At 40.2% G+C, this 21,379-nt stretch overlaps 1 protein-coding gene across 2 annotated transcripts in view; it reads right to left on the reverse strand.

Annotated features, from left to right (window-relative positions):
* Window positions 1–1,037: 1,037 nt before the first annotated feature.
* Window positions 1,038–21,379, reverse strand: part of HAPLN1 (hyaluronan and proteoglycan link protein 1) — a 57,787-nt gene continuing 37,445 nt past the window's right edge. The window contains exons 3-5 of one of the 2 annotated variants that reach the window (XM_072359910.1): window positions 16,753–17,127; window positions 8,221–8,523; window positions 1,038–1,787 (exon numbers count right to left, since the gene is read on the reverse strand). In XM_072359910.1, coding sequence (XP_072216011.1) covers window positions 1,498–1,787; window positions 8,221–8,523; window positions 16,753–17,127 — 968 coding nt within the window. In that variant the 3' untranslated portion in view covers window positions 1,038–1,497. The remainder of the gene's footprint in view (window positions 1,788–8,220; window positions 8,524–16,752; window positions 17,128–21,379) is intronic. The other variant, XM_072359912.1, reaches the window with a different exon arrangement.

Here is a 21,379-nt window from a genome sequence, read left to right on the forward strand (position 1 = left end):
TAAGTGGAGTAAATTTTCAGAAAGCCTTGAGCACCTGCTGTCTGTAAAACTGGCTGCATTAAGGTATCTGAAGATGAGCACCAAGAATTGGCTGCATCCAAAATAAGTCTTCATTGGAAATTCAAATTCCCTCAAATTGGCATTTAAGGAGGACTAAGTACTTTAGGCAGCTCTGAAAATCCTAGGCACCATGCACAGTGCAAGTTTACCTCAGACACTGGCAGATATAGGTAAACATCTTCATCCTAGGCCACTACAGATTAGAGGGAAGAATTTCAGTAATTCAGGGCTAGCAGTACTATTCTTTTTTTCCACTGATAGTTTAAAAAACAGATGTACATTTAGATACAGATGAGATGTAAGGAAATAAAGTACTTTTTCTCTTCTAAACCTTAATAGCTGGTTTCAGATTTTATTTAATAATCTTCTTCTAAGACTTAATCATTTAATTTTTTTTCCGATTTTTATTTCTTGTGATGTGTAAATAGCTAAGAAATATTAAATACTATAATATCTTTAATTAAGACAATAACATTTCAAAGGCTAATGTAAATTCAAGCTGCTAAAGTCTATAATTTTTCTGTCCAGCAGTTCATTTACACAACTGCCCTGAGTAGATGCTATATGCGGCTTAGCAAACGGCCCTAAGAGTTTTAAAATAACTCAGTAAAGCTACTCAAAGGTAATGCAATACTTCTCAGGCATCTTTAATTTGAGTTAAGAAGAAAACAGGGTTTTCTCATTAATTATTAACCCACTTCTTCAATGATTTATACACATTAAAAACACAATTGAAACATTCAGAAGTAATTGTGCTTGTAAATATGTATGGGATCACGAGACTGGTTTTCAGAAAGGCAGGGTTTTATGCTGCAAAATAAATCCTATGTTTCTGGACTGTTTTAACTGTTTTTATTAAACTGTTATATTGTTCCCATGCAAAAACAGTGAAAACAATCTTTTCTAATCTAGCTTGCTATTGATTTTGTGTTGCCTTTTTTTTTTTTTTTTAGATTTTTTTTTAATTTTTATTTTTTGCAAAACCTCACTGACCCCTATAAAGAAAAACATCTCATTTCAAAACTCCAGATACAATCAATTTGCGTGTATCGCAAATGGGTACAAATATGTAAAATTTGTGCTTTTAAAAGCTTCTGCTTTGAGTAGCCTTACATTCCATAATTGTGCCCTAGCAATTGACAAAGCTCTATTGCATGCCCCATTCAGGAAAATTATATCTTGTTGGGATGACGTAGCTTAAAGAATTTGGCTCTTCTTACCTAGAGCTTCCATTAAATTATATTAATTTTAAATATCTATGGAATGATACTCTTACAAAAATATTTAAACAAAAACAAATTAATGGGTTTGGTTTATGAAAATGACTCTACAGTAAGTAAGAAAGGTTCATCACAGTTTTGGTAACTTGCACGAGTTCATATCGAAATCGTTCGCACGTTCTTAATGAATTTAAAACTGCTGCAGCTCTAGGTACTTTCAGTTGTACGCTCTGAAACAGTAGACACCGTACAGCTTGTGCTTTTTATCAGGAAAGCCTACAAAGCGGACAGCAGCCTCGTTGGGGCTGCAGCGTTTTCTGGGCCTGGAGATGGGGTAGCGGACGCTGCCGTCTGCCAGCCAGCCGGCGTCGCAGCGGTCATAACCAAGGAGCTTCCAGGCAGCGAATATCTGCCCAACCTTGGCAATCTGGGAGCCATCCTTCAGGCAGGCCTGCACGGCTTCATCATAGGTCAGCTTGGTTGGGTGTATTAGGTAGTAAAAACGACCTGGGGAGAGAAGGAAGGAGAAAGATGTGTAAGTGAAGCGCGTATTATCAAGGGAGGTCCTGAGGAGAAATGGGGATGTTCTGCTGCAGAACTGGACAACATCTGTTGACTGCAGAATGTGAAGTAAGTTGTGTGTTGTGCTGTTGAACAGGTTATAATCTCTTGTATATTGAATTGATAAATAGTGAGAGTGAAAACAAACAATAAGGAAGTAGAGAAGGGCTGTTTATACAAAAACGTAGCACTATACTTACATCTGCTAACTTAGCACACCATAGTAACTGCAACTGCATAGGCATTAAATGCTAACTGACCCATCGCAATGCACTTCATAGAATCACAGAATGATTTGTATTGAAAAGGGTCTTAATGTCCACCCAGTTCCAGCCCTTTCCCGTGGGCAGGGCTGCACCCCACCAGATCAGGTTAGAACAGGGCCCCATCCAACCTGGCCTTGAGTGCCAGCTCTCTGAGCAGATGCGACAGGGCCTCACCGTCCTCTGAGTAAAGGGTATCCATCTAACATTCAGCCTCACTTTCCTCCTCTGTTTGCAGAGGGAGAATAGCAGGAAGAACTTAAGGGGGTATACCCTGGGGCTCAGAGGGGGCTGTTTTGAGACTAGCATCAGGCTGCTACCTTCAATCCAGTAAAATGCCTAAGGAACCTGAGAAATCAGGTAGAGCAGATCTCATACAGCTGCATCTTGTTGTTAGAGAAGGGAAATTAGTTAAACGTCCAAAGCTGTGCAATCCTACATCATGCTCTCAACATTAGATGAAAACAATTTGTGAGCTTCCTTCTCAGAAGCGTTGCAAGATATGGCCTTTGAAAGTTTTTGGGTGGGAGCTGACGGAGCTAGCACATGCAGTTCTACTTCCCAACAAGGCAGTGACCTTGTTTCTGATTAAGTATAAGCACAATTTGAAGTTCTTTTTCTTTCTTTTTTTTTTTTTTTTGTTTTTGTTTTTTCCTCCCCCCTGTAAGAAAAATGAGATATTGCAGAAGCAAAGTTTGAACCCCTGGTAGATCAAAACCATGCCTGCTATAAGTCTTCATTAGCTGTGCCACAAACATTCACAGCAGTTCTTCAGCTCTGTTTCTCTTTAGGCATCAAAGGGCGTATCGGTACCATACCACAGCACTGAACCAATAGAGCAGCTAAGAAAAATGCACCTCTGTCACAAGGTAATGAAAACACATGCCAGCAAGTAGTGCTCGAAAACTCCTCGGTACCAATCCACAAGTAGCAATAATACTAACATTAATTTCACTTATCAAGACAATATAACTTTATCATAAGCCTTTCACTCATTAAACATATTTATCAGATTTCCAAGTAAGTTCACTACCTTTTTGATCTTACTGCTCTATGAAAGGGGCAAGTTGTCTGAAAAAACAAATCCATTTATTCATGTGGGGCAAGCACACTGTCTGCTTCTGAATTAAAAATGCATTCCAGCAAAACATCCATTTTCTTTCTCATAAACAACAACAGTTAAGCACATAGAACAGATTCTGCACGAATAACTTTCTTGATGAAGAAAAGGCAGCAGGACGGAGAATGAGTTATGTCTAAATCACAGCAAAAAAAAAGCAGAGAGGTTTTTTGAAGTGAAGAAATGTCAGGCTGGGTGAAAACATAAAGATAATTGAATTAGCTTTGTGTGAAGGTTTGAAATTTTATACTATGATGGGATTCATTAAAAAAAAAAAAAAAAAAAAAAAGGCACTTATATGGTGGAGAAGAACCTTTTAAACAATTTCACTGTTGTCAGAGGCAGTGTCTACAGTATTTTCACCGGAGTGGATAATTGCCCCTTTGTAAAATGCATTGATTCCAGTGCAGCAAGTTGGCAACATTTACAGGCCGTTGCTGAAGAGAATGTTTATTAAGTGGAACCCTCTTCTTATTGGGTTTTTAAGAGGTTTCCCCAAAGCAAATAGGATTTCAGACTTAAGGGAACTGGGATTTGGACTGATAATATGTAAACTTCACCTAGCTTATTAGTTGCTCTTCAAACCATATGTCAGTGGAATGTAATTTCCTTGGGATTTGCAGTAAGGTCAGGCTTTTGACATATGACATCAATAATAAAAACTCCTACACTCCGCCCCTTCCCTAATGGGAGAACTTTAACATCAAACCCAACTCGAGTGGGACGTGCACACAGAATGACAGATTAAACAAAGGACTGTGAATAGACCTGGTGCAGATTTACTGGTTTTCCCCTGCCAATAGGCTAGAAGTGCTTCAAAAATGCTCAATCTTAGTTCTCATTAATTCACGTGGAAGGAGGGAGAAGTGCTAATCCTCTGTCTGTAATTAATGTTTGGGAGTTAGGTCATTCCTATGGAAAATGAGTGGCTTGACTTTTCACCCCAAATCAAGGGGCAGGAGTTTACATAAACCTAATAGAACCCCACTTATAGCAGCTATTTTAAGGTTTTGCTTGTAACAAATCAGCTTAAAGAGCAAAATTTGAGCACTTGACTTAAATACCCACTGCAGGAGCATGACGGATGATGCACTGCCAGTGGAGATTTTTTTCCACCCTCAGTTCTAGATTGGGTATTTCAAGGCAAAGTTTTTCTGTCTAAGCCAGGTGCAGAGGAGGTGGGACATCATGCTTAGTGGTACTGAAAGATGATACCACCCCATCTGATATGTTCTTTGTGAGAGCCAACACAGTGCCTGACAGGGACGGCTCTTGCCCATGTGCTCAGGGAATTAAATTGTTTTGTCTTGTCAAGTAGACAGCGCACCTCAAATGGCAATGAGTTGGCATTCTCAGCATGTAGCACAAGACTTAGGCCTATCATCAGCTCTACAGACTCAGCACAGTGTATCACAGACACAGCAGCCAGCTGAGGCCAATGCTCTTCAAAATGTATAAAAAGTGCAGAGAAGAGAGGCACTTTTCATTCCTTCAAAAATAAGATCACGATATGCACGTTGAAATCAACATTCAACTCAGGTAACTGCATTTAAACTGCAACATTCAATGCGTGGGTATGATTTTTGAAAATCCTCTTCCATTCCCCCCAGAAGCCATTTTTCAGAAAGGGCACATCATTTTTCGTTGAGTAGCTTTGTTTCCCCTTTTAGATAAATGGCTACATGTTCAAATATTCTACTTATCAATGGTCAAATGAACAGCCAGCATGCATCACCTGGAAAAGATCTTCTAGTGCTTTAAATGGTGGTGGTCAGCTCATGGTGTACATTGCTGAAATAAGCAGCTGCACTCACATAAAATCCCTGTATTTTTAATTCTGTTAACGTCCGATAATTTTATTAAATTTTGCTAGATGTGACAACAAATAATTAATGCATTGAAGTTCGGTGCGTCTGGACACGTTCCCATGCAACTGGGGTTGGGCTCAGTGGTCTCTTCAATCCCTGCAGCTCTGTGATTCTGTGATTTAACTTATCTAACGCTTCTCAGAGTCAGGGATTCCTGTTTATTTATTTATTGGGAGACTCACTGCCCCCTTCCGCTATATGACTGCACGTTGTTTGCTCCATGCCATGTGGGGTCTGTGGGACATAAATTACTTCTGCAGTGCTTATACGAAAGAGGATCAAGTTACATCTTTCTTGCACAGCCTTGCTGTCTGATTTTTGAGCTCTGAATAGTATGCATATTGGTGGGATTATGTTAATATTAGTTTTCTGTATAGTTTTATGAAATTTGTCGCTGTATATTCTTATAAACCAGGAAATTACTTCTACTACTATTTTCAAAAAGCGTGCATTACCTTTTGGGATTTCTGGCTTTGCCTGCACAGCCACAGAAAACAAAAAGTTCCTCTATGAACCAATCAAAGGAAGGAGTTACATGGACAGAACAAAATGCTCAAATAATGCACTTAAACTACTCCAAGTAAAGACACCGTAGAGGGTAATTTTCTGAAGTAATGAGTATTGTATATTGTACTGCAGAAGAACTTTGCTGAAACAATTTTCCTGTACAGTGAAGAGGAACAAGTACATAATTCTTTGCTAACAGAATGAAAGCACTTCTTGGTGTTCACCAAAGAGAGGTCCCATAGATCCTGAGTGAACACACTGAATCTGCATTAGAACTAACTGCACTGATGATTATGTTTCCATTTTTTCACCTTAATGACTGAACAATTACGTACCTTCATTCTCCAGGTTAAAACTAAGCCTCAGCTACTTAAAATTGAGCTTTTTTTTTTTTTTTTTTTTTTTTTTTTTTTTTCCATCTCCACTGAAGTCATAAGGTATTTAGGGATGTCTTTCTCTAGAAAGAACCCAAACTAAACCTCACATCCCCAGTTACTCACAGCAGCTCACACAACTGACACTCTTTGAACTACGCTTTTATTTTCAAGCTAGCATTGCATGCTCTCAGTCCTGAGGCCACTGGTGTGTTTCCAGCTCCCTCACACAGAGCTGAAGGCTCCTCTGTTTTAGACCATCAGGAGACTCCAGTCGTCACTGCCACTACTGGTGTCCTGACCACCTCTCATTTTCCTTGGCTGTTCCTGAGCTGAGAGAATCAATATTGGGTGTTGCAAAAATAGCGATGTGCCCAAAGCCACTATCTCTGGCAGTTGCAACCACCTGGTGGTAAACCAGGTTATTATAAGATTTTTCCTTTTACAGTAAGAACACTAATGACATTGTTAAACACACATAAGCTGTCCAAGGTGTTGAGCTGCAAATAAGATGCTGGCATTCTGGGGGCATTTCTGGGATTATTGTGATGTTTAAGTGTGCTCAGAATACAAATAGAAGAGACACAGGAGGATATGTCCAGGTTTTCTGCTGACGCCTTGAGAGAAGTATATGGAGGTGAGCTGAAGGGACCTGGATAAAGTGGTACTCCACTCCTCACATCACAGTCTTGCTGTGTGGTATTCTGTCTCACACATCATTTTAGCAGACTAACTAAGCAAAAGATCAGTACCGTTGTCTCCTCTTTTCACTTCTCTGCCATCTCTATACCATATTCTCATCTTGCCTCATTCCTCTTCCTCTTTTCTCTTGCAGTATCAGCGTACAGACAGTATTTGTCTGTCAATACTTACTTCTTCTTCTTTTTTTTTTTTTTTTTTTTTTTCCCCCAGAAATGTTTTTTTCTCTTTCCTTGAGAGATACTGTCCAGCTGCTGGTGTGGTCAATGGTGGTCTATAGTGACCAGTGAACTCAAGAGTTTATGCTATCAGCACTTTAAATAGTGCAGCTATCAATTTTATTTTTTTCCTCTGTTTATTTTAATCCTCGGTGCTATTTTTTTTTTTCCCTAGATTTAAATGAGCATATGATGAGCTCATATAGGATTTTGCCTTGCTTAAACGGAACAAGAGAAAAATGAGCCAAAGTTTTCTGGAATTATGTAGCATGATAAAAGTCACACAAGCATTTGTTTCTGACTGTGTCCCACCTAATTTTTTATATTATTAGCTCGAGAATTTGTTGTGTTGTTTTGTTTTGTTTTTCTTTTTGAGAGGGTGGGACAGGCCTAGCATTGAAGCATATCGTCTGAGAACAAGGCTTATGTTTATTTTTATGTATGCTGTAGGGCAAAAATGCTTTGCTGAGGATAAGCAATCTGAGCATAAACAAAAAGGGCTGTGCTCCTTGGTCTCGTTGGGCTGATTGCCAAACACGTGTGAAGTGAGCTACCCCTGAGCACGATGCTACAGAGGGCTGTAGGCTCTTTTTGCACTTCTTACTTGCAGTGCTCCTCTCATTCACAGCCATGCTTTGTAAATCCTCTCCAGCCATTAGATTAAACCTTAAATTATAGCAATCTGACATGAACAGATCAGCTCACTTCATACCTAAAGTAAAATCTACTAAGAGCTGAAATTTTGCAGTCATTGGAATAAGCTTTAGGGCAGACCAAGCTCAGTGTAAGAGGGAATGTCTCAGTTTTGACAGCATGCTAAGATTAGAAATCTGAGTTATTGGTTATATAAGCTAGAAAAAACTTTGCTGATAAGGAAATATTTATCCTGTTAGACTTGTTGTATGAGCTGGAGCTGCTTGAGGCAACAGCAGAGATGAAATGGCAATCAGAATTTTATTTTGGTGACACTGATGTTGTAAAACATCATAATTATAATTAAATTCAATGGGAAATCTCAACTAAAGAAATTGCTAGTGTATTCATTTTAACTGAAACAGAAATTAAGAAGGCATGTTTAGTGGGGTGAAACTGGAGATACAAGAAAGCACTACTAACATTAGCTCCAAGTTCTGAAATTAATCTGCACAAACACATGGCACAGCCACCATTACTGTGGTTACATGTCTTTTTAAATCCATCAGTAACATTTCCCAAGGCTAGCCTTTGGCCAGCCAAATGCCATCTGCTGCTCTCTGCTGCCGCTGGCATCTCTTTCTTTTCAAAGTGTGGAACAAGACCCTTGCATGGTGAATGAAAACATGATTCTTACCATTGAAGTTTGAAGTAAAACAGAAAACATCGTATCGGCTCTTCTCTTTATCCCAGAAGCCATAGTTTCGAACACCAGGCACTGTATTCTTCCCCCCGCAGGGCTCCCTGGGCTTCGTGATGGGGTACTGCACCGAGCCATCACTGAGCCAGCCAGCATTGCACCAGTCCAGCCCTGACCTCCAGGCGTCATAGAGCTGGTCGAAGGAGGCAATGATGGAGTCCTGGTCCAGGCAGGCTTGTTGAGCCTCATGGAAGTTCAGGTTGTAACGACCCAGACGTGGAGAATAGGGGAATACAACACCTGAAATGGCAGAAAGAGGTGAGTTGGGGGGTCACCACCACTAGAGGGGTTTTGAGTCTTCAACACTGAAAGAACAGAAGAAGCAGCATTTCCAGTTGTTAGAAGGAGAAATGAAGATCAACTCCAGGATGTGTTAGAGTCATAAAATCACAGAATCATTAAGGTTGGAAACAACCTGTCAGATCATCTAGGCCAACAGTCCACCTGCCACCAACACTGCCCACTAAACTGTGTCCCTAAGTACTATGTCTGCCCTTCCCTTAAAATTTCCATGAAATTGTGTGTGGTTTTAGGAAGACATTCATGATACAACCCAGCTGCTTTTGTCAGTTTCTCACCACTCAAGAAGGAAAAGCTCCTCATAGAGAACACCTGGGAACAGAATTTCTTTAGTACCAGACAGATGCAGAAAGGTAGGGCAGAGAGACCTTGCAGCATATGCAGTCATCACCTTTATTTCACAGATCTTTATATTTGTTTCATAATTGTTTCATAAATTAATAAATTCTCACTGTGAGAGTGAAAGGGCACAGGAACAGGCTGCTTGGAGAGGTTGTGGAGTCTCCTTCTCTGGTGATACTAAAGACCCATCTGGATCCTTTCCTGTGTGACTTTCTACTTTTCTTTAGCAAGGGGTTAAACTCGATGATCTCCAGAGGTGCCTTCCTACAATTCTGAGATTCTGTGAAGAATATCTGTTGTTAAAAATTGCTTTTCAAAGCATAAAAAATGTTGAATAAAATGCTGAGGAGCCGCCTCCTCTTATGGCTCTGATAAAAGACTGTACAAAAAAAGAGACATAAAACAAAAGTTTGGACCAGTCCACTGTAACTTTGGCAGGGTTTAGAAACTTTACCCAGATCTAAATTTTATGGTTGGCTTCAGCCCAGTCTTCATAATAAGCTGAAATAAAATGGCATTCGAGAAGATCCAGCTCAGAGAGTTTATTCTCAAACATCTCTGCTGAACTAGTTGCTGTGGGATGCCAAGAGACTGAAGACAAGATAACACATTATGGAATGAGCAAAAAACTTTAAGCCAGTGCAGACATCCATCTTTCTTTTTATTTTCTGCCTGCTGATGAATTCTCCTTGTAAGACGTTCCTTGTCTCCAGGGCAATGTACAGAGCATAGGATACTGAAATTATATTACAGGCATGCAAGACAGTCAGCATGCAATGAAGTCATTCTTCTTCTTGAGCAGTCAGTCCACTTTGGTGTCTATTCCACTGCTATCTTAGCATTCCCTTTCTTTTCATCCTCTCCCTCACTCATTTATCATCCAAGTACTGTTATTTTTGTTAAATAAAATCTTTGTTATTACTAAACCTCAGTGACATGATCCAAGAAAATAAAGCATACAAACGTGAACTTGGCAAGGGAATAATAAACAAGATTTTGTCCTCCCTCAGCAATTAGCTAGAGATTCTGCTGACCTTCTTCCCTTTTCTGAATTCTTTCTTAAAGGGTTTTTCAGTTATTAGTTGTCCTGAACTATAAAGCATGAATGAAACATAACAAATTGAGTGCTGCTAACTATAACTTAATAAACATGTAGCTGTAGCTCTTTCATTATTTTCTGGTCCAGAAGTGGACATGAGAAACTGAAGAGCTAAACTTAAATTATTTTAAAGACTGAGAAAAAAATTCAACAGATTTGATCCTTTAAGGTTTCCAAAATCACATTTTTTAGATTGCTAAATGTTAATTTGTTACCAATGTACTTGAGTTTGACGGTTTGAGACATAATGTTTTAATAACATAAACATGCAGAAAACTGTAATGTTAGCTTTGAGCTACATTTGAGTGGACTGCATAGAAGCTGATTTCTGTCTGAGTTCATCTGCAGTACACGTCTGCAACTGATTAACACCAATTTCATCCTGCAGATGGGGGTGGCCATTGGTGATTTTGTATAGCAAAAGTGACTGGATACATGCTTTGTGTAGCTTTGCATTATCTTGCATCTTTGCTCACATTATTATTTCCCCTTCAATTTCCTATCAAACCTAACACTGAATTCATAGCTAGTCTAACTATTTATCTTTCTTTTGGTAAAACTTAGCAGTTCTGAACTTCAGTTAATTGCCCAGCATCTTCTTCAGTCTTGGATCTTACAGACTGTTGAAAGATAATCTATCCCATCTGTTCCTGAATGGACAAAAGCTGTCTGGAGGGTTGACTCTGTTCCCAAAGTAAAGACTGATTCAAAACTCCTGACTCCAACGCTGTGTTTTGCCACCAGACAAAACACATATTTCCAAATGTTAACAAAGTGAGTTTAGGAAATGGAGGAAGAGAACACCCAGCCTAAATGGACAGAAATTAATAATTTTTTTTTTTTTTTTTAATTTTTTTTTCTTTGTCATCACTTAAAGGCTCCAGAATGTCTTCCACAAGGAAAGAATGGTCTTCCTCTTCCAAACACTGGTGGTAGCCTTTTTTGTATGGATTTCACTCCAGCTGAGTGTGAACAAAAGCTGTTAATCCCTCCATGTTTTCTGTAGCATGTCTTGCTGGCAGGCTTCACAGCAAGGGCACCCATGTGCAATCAGGCACTTCTCGCAATCTACCAAAAGCTGTGTAGGCAGAGGACTGTTGGGAGCCTGTTTAAAACCCAGAGAATTGCAGTTCTCTCTCTCTGTTGCAGGAATAATGAGCTGAAGAGCATTAGCTTGATCTTGGTGGTCCATCTCTTTGCCTCAAGGAAGCTGCTGAGACTCTAGTGGAGCCTGAATGAGGAATGTTAACATATAGTATAGATTCCGAAACATGCATTTCTCTGAAACTGGGCCTGTCCCCAGGGAAAGAACCTGCTGCTCAGGAAAAACCTGAGAAACACTGGTTCACTGGAGAGTAAATCTATCACTGAAAGGCTTGCTTGTATGCACCTGTAGCTATGCAACCACTGTCCTACATATAATGGAAACCAGGATTTGTATCAAAAGAGAAGATAAGATGTGGAAGTATAACAAATGAAAAAGAATCCAAGAGAAGGGAGAGAGAGGGACAAGTGAAACTGTCTTGGGAAGCAACATCATAAATGCTTTTATGTGGAAGTGTTTACTGCTACCCTGATACAGGAAAATTCTTTTTATTTATTATTATTATTATTATTATGATTTTGAGGGAGAATGTATATCTGGCTTATGAGAATCAGAATCAAATGTTCAGTTAATGAAAATAAGTGGAGAATAATCAGAGAAGCAGAACTCAGTTCTGATCTGTTACATGTATGTTCTTATATGCAGGTAATCCCTAACACTCAATACCAGTACTTTGTAGTTACCTAGTTACTGCAGGTACATTCACAATGCAAGGAGCTGTAATGGTTATCCAATATAACAAGATGAGTAAATAAACCCAGAAAGCTCAATTCATGTAACAATTTATGGGTGTCTATTAAGCTAGCACCATGGGCAATTAGCAAGCTTAAGAGCATTTACAGATAAAAGAAAATTTCTGTTAAAACATATGGGAAAAAATAGGACTTTTTACAGCCAGAGTAAAGAAACTGGCTTCCTTGAGTTGCAGCCTAGACAGAAAAGCAATTTTTCTTGTAGCCAGTGTAAACACTAGTTAAAGTAGGGTTTGCTGTATTCTGTACTGCAGGATACAGTTTTACACTGGCAGGTTCATACTTTGAACGCAAAATTTTCCATGTTGGATTTCTAAGATTCTGTGATTAGTAAGTGAAGTCTCTAATTTTCCTTCATATTCCACCTCCATTTCTCCACTTGTCTGATTACGCAGCACTGGTTGCATGGGTGGGCTGGCAGGTAGCTTCTTCCACCTCAATCTGGGGCCATCCATCCACAGTGCCCCGTAACCAAGCTGTCATTGTGATTGCTTGTTTCTGACTGATAGAGGCATACAAAGTAGACTTGCCTGGCCCAAGGGCAGACTATTCCCTTATCCTCCTACAGCTTTTATCAAAATTTGAAGACCTGTTTTTCTCTGTTCTCCTAGAGCCAATCAGTCCTAAGTCTTTTAGCATCTTCCTTTCAAGTCATTGTTTCTAGATAAATTTTTGTTTCTCTATTTTTTACTTTTACTTCACTGCATCCTTGAAGTGCCATTTCTCACACTGGAAGCAGTACAAGTGTGTCTGTAAAGAGCTGTTACCCTGACACAGAAGGAACAACATTGGACAAACATGATTTGCTCTTGCAAAACTGCTATTGTCCATTACAAAAAATCTTGTCTTGTAAGTGCTCACAAATAGGATGCCCTATGTGATCAGCTTTACAGTAAACAGATCAACAAATTGTCATGCAGAGAATATTTTAAATAGCTTTTGGTGTGTAACAGCAGCATGTAGGAGAAATAGGTAAGATATCATTAGGCCAAATATAATTAAAAAATAAGATTAGATTAGAAATGATTACTGTGACAATTTGGAAGAACTTATTTCTTTGGGCCTGTTGGATTTATTTGCTCTGGTTTTGACCTATAAGGTCTGTTTTTGAAAAAAGAAGCTTGATCTTTTTTCTCACTCCGACTTGGAAGCTAATGAGCCTCCAAGCAAGGTCAGAAAACCTGCTGGTTTGGGGTTTGTGTGGAGCCACACAAGAAACAGCATACATAACCTGTGCTGGAGCAGTGTGAGCAATGGGCACTGCTGGATGCTTCACCTGCCTGGAAAACCAAAGCAGATAGACCTGGCATGGGGAGACTCACTGCAGTACATTGTTCTTGTAAGATAGGGAAACAGTAAAGCACAAATATAAAATGTAGTGAAGAAGAGTTACATGCCAACAGAAAGGAAATTTAATGTAACCTGAGAATTTTTCTTTGCTTATGACTCAGGCAACTATATCTCTCTACCATAGGGGACCTTTTAATGTTACGCTTTTGACTCATGACATCTGTAAAAGAATGCGAAGTTAATAATTCTTATTTTAAATACAGGAACATGGCACAGCCAGTTCAGTGAGAAAATGGCTTTGGTGACAAAGTCAGTATAAAATATGTACCCCACTATCTACAGTTCCTGCCACTTCCACCATGCCAAGTGTGACAGCCCCATTCTTAGACTCTGCATTTAAGGGCAAATGTGAGATGATAATGATGACAAGACTGAAGAGTTTTTGAAAGACTGAAATACAGAAAGATGGAAAGAAGGAAAGAAAAGAAGGAAGGGAGGGAAGGAGGGGGGAAAAGGAGGACAGGAGGGAGGGAGGATTGGCATAGTTCTATACTTCCATAGTAGCAAAGAGAACATGCAAAAAAAATGTGTAAGATATGCAACTGAGCCTAATTCCTTTAAAAAATAAAAAATAAAAAAAAATAAAAAAATTACTGTTATATTGTTATAAGTTATTGTGCATAGCTTATTTAATCACAGTATAAGGAGGCTTTTATGTCTAACAAGAATATAACACTACCACTTTCAGGGAAGATAAAAGGTCCTCTGAGGTAGAGGTCAACCATTTTCATATTGATAAATTAATATGATTTTGCTCAGGCAAATCTATGCCATTTGTCCAGTGAACTCACTCTGAAGCGTTGTTTTGTACTGCTATCAGGCATTCCTGGGTATAAATGGTTTTGTCTTGCTGCCAGTTAACATCCTTAGGGCCACGATCTCAGGACATCATGCTACTGAAGCAAATCCTTCCTACTGTGAGATAAACCTTATTACTTATAGCAGGTGCAGAATGTTAGTGTGGAGTAGCATTTTTACTTTTGTCCAAACTGACTGATTTTTTACAGATCATCCTGATCTGTGCTGCACAAAAGCATGAAACAGCATTAAAAGTGAGCACTGAATAAAGTTACAGATGAGATGACAGGATGAGTGCAAGGGCATAGAAAGAAATGAACAGGCTCCACCAACTACTTCGATCTGCGTATCTACTGCAAATATAGGTGCACTTTAGTAGTTATAGTTTTAGAATGAAACTTCAGTGAAGCTTCAACCCAGAAACCCTGGATTTAGTTACCCCAGTTGGAACTAATTTGTTCTATTCTAAACCAACACACTTGATAGTCTTATTTCACTTCTTGAAAGGTTTGCTTTTACCAAGAGGTTTCACAAATGATTATTTTCCAACTCTCTGGGAAGCTTCACTCTGTAATGTCAGATATGAACAGACTGACACCCTTTAATGTCAAAAGTTATTAAAACAAAATACCGTTCCATGTGTTAAAATGCATAAATTTCCTTTGATCAGAGATTGGAAGAGTCTTGTTAAAGAAAGACATACTATACTTTATTCCCCTCCTATCCAATGAACATCTTTATTTTGAATTCAAGGAAGGGAAACAGGAAGGAGAGGTGGTGCTGGAGAGGATGGACTGGAGTTGGCATGCTTCAAAGGCAGACACTGCTTAGAGAAACAGCAGCAGGCTGAAGGTGTCTGTCAGGAGGTAGAGCCTAGACCTTCTATACAGTAAGCTGGTGCTCTATCACTAAATAGACAAGGTAGAAAAGAAAGGTCTCCTTTTTGAAGTGGTACTTAAGAGGCATGTTTCTGATGACTGACTTCTGTGTGTTGTCCTGGAAGCAGCAACTTTTAGGAGTGTTGGAGCTGAGAATCCTCACTGTGCTCCAGCTCTGTTAAGGATGTGTAGATGTCTACCTGAGCAACCTCATAGTGCTCACTAGACCATCTGTGCATTTAGCCCTTAGTTCTGGGCACTGTCAAAAACCATGTAACTACTGCATGTGGTTAACAAATAATATTTCTCACTGTCTTTTTACTCTAATATCAATTCAATACTAGTCTCTGCATGTGCACAAGGATTTGTACCAAGCTCCAGGCAAAGTTTCCCACTGTCACTGCTGCTGTTAGTCACTGCACCTTTCCCAGACTTCTGTCACAGATGCACATGTTTGCCCTGGGATCTTGTTGCTTCTAGAAGCAGAAAGCTAATGAAAACTTACTTCAAAGGCACAATACTAGTGGCACCAGAAAGGTACCTGGTCCAGATAAGCAGTGTGATGAAGACTGTACTCTGTTACTGACCATTTTACACTAGAAAAAAATTCATAATATCATGAAATGCTGGGAAATATTAATATTTGGGATCAAGTGGTACAGTTACTTATCTGGACAAGCTCTAAGACTGACAGAGGCATGTATTTAGGATATATGGAGGCTATCAGAAGAATATTATCACATGCCATTTTGCAGGATTATTGAGCAATGCTACATCCCACTTTGCAACCCAGGAACAAGCTCCAGGACAGCCTAAAAATATCGTAAGAGAAGGTGAGGCATGCTGAGGTCAGACAGGTCCTGCCTGGGTCTGACCTGCATTACGTGGCCAAGTCAATAGCTGCACTGGCAGTTTTATTGTGAGGTGACTTTTTCTTGCTTTTTCTTTTCCACTATTCTTCTTCTTTCCCCTCCTACACCCCCCCATCCCCTCCCAACTAACAGATAATGTGGCTTCTGCAAAGTTCCTCCTGAAACACACTTGCTGGCCAGTATAAATGTAAAGGGATGGAGAAATATCTTCATGCAACTCTTAGTTTATAGTTGAGAATAATATAGGGCTTTGGGTAAAAGGCCAGATGCTGATTTACATGCATCAAATCTCATAAAATTAATCTAAATTTCATAAAGTAAAGATGAATATTTTGTTCTTTTTAAATCCATTTCAATAATTTTACTAATGCTTTCTACCATATTGTTAACAAAAAAATTGCTGAGGGAAATGACTACCAGAGCCCATGTGTAGGAGCTGTCTTGGAAGGCAGTGTAGAGATTTACTTTATGGAATTATAAGGCTTGAAATAAACAAAGCTATTGTCTCTGTAAAATTACTTGGAGGTTATCCCTGTTTGTAGGAAGATTTTTATCTTCTTGATAATCTAAAATGTCCCAAAGTTCTGCAAAATGGCTTTTAGGAGAAAGCTTTATATAATTTTGACTAAGTCTACTTCAAAAACACAGCAGTTTGTGTAGAACGAAGGGACCAAATTGAAAACATATGCAGTCCTTCACTGTGTTTGGTCATTCTTTTTTGGCTCCCTTTGCAATGGTGCTCACTGGGAGCAGACTATGCCGTGGGCTAGTGTAAGTTACAAAAGTCCTAATGTTCTTCTAATTTATGATAGCTGCTAGAGGCTGTCAGGCCAAGATCCCCAGGGCACAATGAATCCCACTTCTCAGTTGGCTGCTATCGCTATCATACAATGCCAGCAGTATTAAAAGGAAAAGCAGGTATTCTTTAATGCTATTAAAATATAATTTTAAGTATAATTGAAGCATTACCTACCTTCCAAATTCAGAGCTACCACTGCTGTGTCGTCCTCTAATCCTTCAATCACTTCGCACTTATATCTCCCATAATCCTCCAGCATTATATTTGTGATTATAAGAGAGGCATCGTTCTCACTGCTTTCCCTCAGAAATACTCTGCCCTGATACTTTCCGTAGCTCTTTCTGTGGTGTCCCATTGCGACAAAGACGTCCACTTCTTTGAGGTAATCTGAGGTGAGTTTGGTCCACTTGACCCGGATTTTGTGGGTTCCTGAGCCAGCTGTTGATGTGTGTTCATGGTAAAATTTACAAGGCAGTGTGACGTTGCCGCCCCGCTGAGAGAAGATCTTAGCTTGTTCTGCTACCACAAGTAGGCGGGGTCCATTTTCTTCTACAATACAAGGTGAAAAACAAAAAAGAGAATTAGTCTGTGCTCCACCTTTTACCGAATGGATATGACCAATGCTGTAACAAACATTATCTATAGGCGTGCAAGATCAGTTCCATGGAACCATTCATGCCTATGCAGTACGACATATGAACTAGTTACATAAATGCTTCCATACGTGGCACTTTACAGGCATCCTGTATTTGCCTGTGTGTTGTTCCAGAGCTGCTCATCAACGCTACCCCTTCTTCCACAATTCAGTGTTTCTGTGCAGGTCACAGAATGTTAAGACTTGATATGGCATCCAGCAAACCATTCTCATGAAACACAAAAACTGTTTTGGTGTCAAACAGCATTTATTATATTGACATGAAAACTGCCAGTATAATTCTAAAATGGCTTATTTTCCAGATGCATTTTATTCTATACCTACCTAGAGTTCCTCTTCTAACATACTTCCACTAATGTTGGGATGTCCTTTTTATCTTCAAATCAGTAAAATCTTTTCCTGCCCTCTTTCCTGATAATCTCAGTCTTATTCTGTACCTCTTTTTCCCAATATCCTTCTAATTATCACTATTCCATCTTTTGTGTTTTACTTTGACTTCCCACACTGACCCACATTTAGCTGGAAGGCTTCCTTCCTCCTCAACCTTACAGCAGATTCCCTGCTCCCTTTTCTCTCTGTAGGTCACTGCTGCTGATGCTGCTCTGTGCAGTCACTATGCTTAGGACAGTCATCTGGAGCAGGTGCTCACTTCCAACTGTATCTGTCTGGGGCTTCCTTGATAGGCTCTGATGCCTTGGGAAAGCTCAGAAATGCTCAAGTTCGATGGTGGCAGCCTGCTCTACTACACACAAGTTCAAATATTACTTCCTTCTTTCAGTAGCTCTTCTTCCCTCTGATTAAGCAAGCTCAGCGCTTCTGTAGGTATTGCTGTCCTCTATCATCAAAGCCATCAGTTGAAACTGGCAGTGAATCAAAAGTACACACTTGCTAGATAAGAATTACCAGCCTCACTGCATGCAGCTGATTACAAAGAAAGATACTGCAATTCTCGGTGTCTGTTCAGCATGTCAGTGAGATAGCGTAGGAGTGGGATTTCCAGCTCTATGGGATGATCACCTCCCTGATCCTGATGGCAACACTACTTCTTATACAAGCCAGGATGTCCCAGCCTTCTTGGCCACCTGGGCACACTGCTGGCTCATGTTTCGCCAGCTGTCACCTAATACACCCAGATCTTTTTCTCCCTGCCAGTCACTCTGCTCCAAGCCTGTAGCTCTGTGTTGAGTTGTTGTGACCAAACAGCAGGCCATGGCACTTGCTCTTGTTGAACCTCACACAACTGACCTCAGCGCAGCTATCCAGCCTGTTCAGATACCTCAGTAAGGCCTTTCTTTCACCAGGCAGATCGATACTTTCCCCCTAGCTTGGTGTCATCTGCAAGGACACTGAGAGTGTGCTCTGTCCCTTTGTCTGGATCACTAATTAAGATATAAAACAGGAATGGTTCCAGTAGTGACTTCTGAGGAACACCACTAGAGTAGGTTATACTGTGCCAAGAGCATCACTATTAGCTGAGTGGGACAAACCAGCAAGAGTGCCTGCAGACTGAGCAAGATTGAGTGTTGCAAGCTAGGTTAATAAGACAGGAGACCCTCCTAATGAAAACCACTGCTGTAGGTCCCACAGCATTCTTTATTCATGGCAATCTTTCTGGTGTGAACAGGGCATGGAGTGCTCTAGCAAGCAGAGCAGTGCATCTGAGGAGAGAGGTAACCTCAGGCAGGGCACAGCAGGAAGTGTTGCCAGCCCTGTCGTCATAGGAAGAGGAGAAGGAAGATGGGAATGCAGCCAGGATAGCTTCTCTGTTGCCTTCCCTGTTTCCATCAGGGACAAAGAAGTCCCACATGTGTCTGTCTACCTTGGGAGGGGAAATGTTATGTTTTTGGGTGGTTATTGCTGAGAAATCTGAATCAGAGCTCAACTATGTTGTGTCTTTAATACTGAAACAGGCAAGCTAGTAAATATTAGCAGAAAGGACAGGGCTGGAGGGAGAGTCTGACTCAGGCTGTTAGCACTCACTCTTTCTAACAACAGCTCGGTCGTGCCAGCAGAGCTGGAGGATTGCCCAGAGCACTGTCACCTCTGTCAGCATACCAGCTGACCCCATGCCTCTCCTGCCTGCTGCCCACCTGCCCTCTGGCCCTTGGCTCAGCTGATGCCAGAGTCTGGGTGCCAGAAAGTGCCGGGAATAGGAAAGAGAGCACGGCTTCTCTCAGCCCTATGTCCTGAGGCACTATAACGCAGTGAGCAGTGATCTGTGATGAGACAGAGACCTGATGCTGGGAGGTGGGTAAGCACTGTGCTCAGCATGTCAGGGTCATGTGAGAGTCCAGCACACTGCTAGAAGAAAAGGATACTTATTTTTCCCCCAGAACTGCTTTCTTCAGAAGTCCGATCAGAGAAATTGTGAGCTGCATGGAGGGTCGACTATAAATTCTGTAAATTGCAGATAACACCTTGTTTAGCAATTGCCTTCATCAGAACAGTGTGGGTCCTTTCTACAGATGAGACAGACCTTGTGCACAGCCACACAACTGTCTCAGGTGGTGGATGAACATGGCAGAAAACATCCTGAGCTTTGGAGCAGAAACGGCAACAGCCAGACTGCTGTTTCTGGTCATAGGGTGGTAAGGCACAGAAAACTGTGGGTGTTCCATCCCTGGATGTGCTCAGGGCCAGGTTGGGTGGGGCTCAGAGCAGTCTGAGCTGGGAGGGAAACCTGCCCATGGCAGGGGGGTGGAACAGAATGGGTTTTAAGGTCCCTTCCAGCACAAGTTGTTCTATGATTTTATGAGTCTATAGTTCTGTGATTCTACGATTCTGTAGTTCTTGTTGCTGTCAATCTGTATATGCCTTACCTTGACTTCAGCATGGTTCCCATTTCATTTACACTAAGTGGACTTGCTCTCAATGGCTGGCCTATTGGTTTTGTTCCATGTTTTATTGCTAGACACATACCCAGATGTTTTGTTTTGTTTTGTTTACTTTTGACTGGCTTTTGTGTGCAAGAGTAATAGCAAGCCAGGTTTGGAAGGAACACAGTGTAGGGCAGAGAGAATGAGTCAGCCTGTGGCCCTTGGCAAAGAACCTCATCCACTTTATCCATCAGAACTGACCAGAATCTTGTGCTGACTCTGGTACAAAACTTGATTATTCCCATATTTTAATGGAATAACTCACAGGGAAGCAACAAGCAACAGGGGGGAGAAAAAAGTAAAAAAATAAATAAATAAGATTTTTAGATTGTTTTGTCAGTTCAAAATCATGAATTGCTTAGAAATTCCACCCTGTTAACAAACCATTAAGTGCAGTATTGATATAAACACATAAGTACACATGCATTACTCAAAAATTCTTAAGTGAAGAACATAGGAGGTATTACATGAACTTTTTCCCACATAATTTGGCCAAAAAACAAACCCCAAAAAGCCAACATTAAAATCTCTGTACTTTGACTGCATGACTAGGAAAAGCTGTTCAGATTTGGCTCAAGCATCAATTCCATGCTGTTTATATGAAGATAAAGAAAACACAGATATCAAACTCACATGCCTCCATCTCTAAATTGACATGAAAAAAATACTTGGTTATTTTTATGTTTTTGACATACAGCTGGTAATAAAGATGCTTGAAAAATCTTACTTTACAAGTTTAGATAACGTCTTCCAAACAACAACACACCTAAAATACCCACTATACAAATGGTTGATGAATCTGTCTCTTCTGCATAGACATGACAAGATGAAGCAAAATACCTTTCCACCTATCCCATCCTTTGATGCTGACTAACATGGTGGAGGAAATCTCTCTAAGTGTTTGCATTAACGCTAGCTGACCTATCTAGAAATCCTAACAGTGTGTAAAATAGTGAGGGAAATAATAGACTTCATTTTCTAAACTACTGCCACCTTTTACCTTAACATTTTATCTCCAGTCCTCACAGTGAAAGGGCTCCTTAAGCCTTACTGCCATCACAGGAGAGGAGAGCACTGAGCTTTATAGGCTGGAAGTGTAATCTTACTTCGAATAGTGAGCCTGAAAATGTATTGATTAGGTCAAATACAAATCCTCATTAGCCCCAAAAGGAGAAGCCGAAGAACAGAGAAGAAATCACAGCGTTAGCATCATTTCAATAGCTCTTCTGTACACAAGACAGTGTTCTTGGGTTGGTGAAGAAGCATGAAG

This window comes from Excalfactoria chinensis, chromosome Z (assembly GCF_039878825.1).
Source record: "Excalfactoria chinensis isolate bCotChi1 chromosome Z, bCotChi1.hap2, whole genome shotgun sequence".
Classification (NCBI taxonomy): domain Eukaryota; kingdom Metazoa; phylum Chordata; class Aves; order Galliformes; family Phasianidae; genus Excalfactoria; species Excalfactoria chinensis.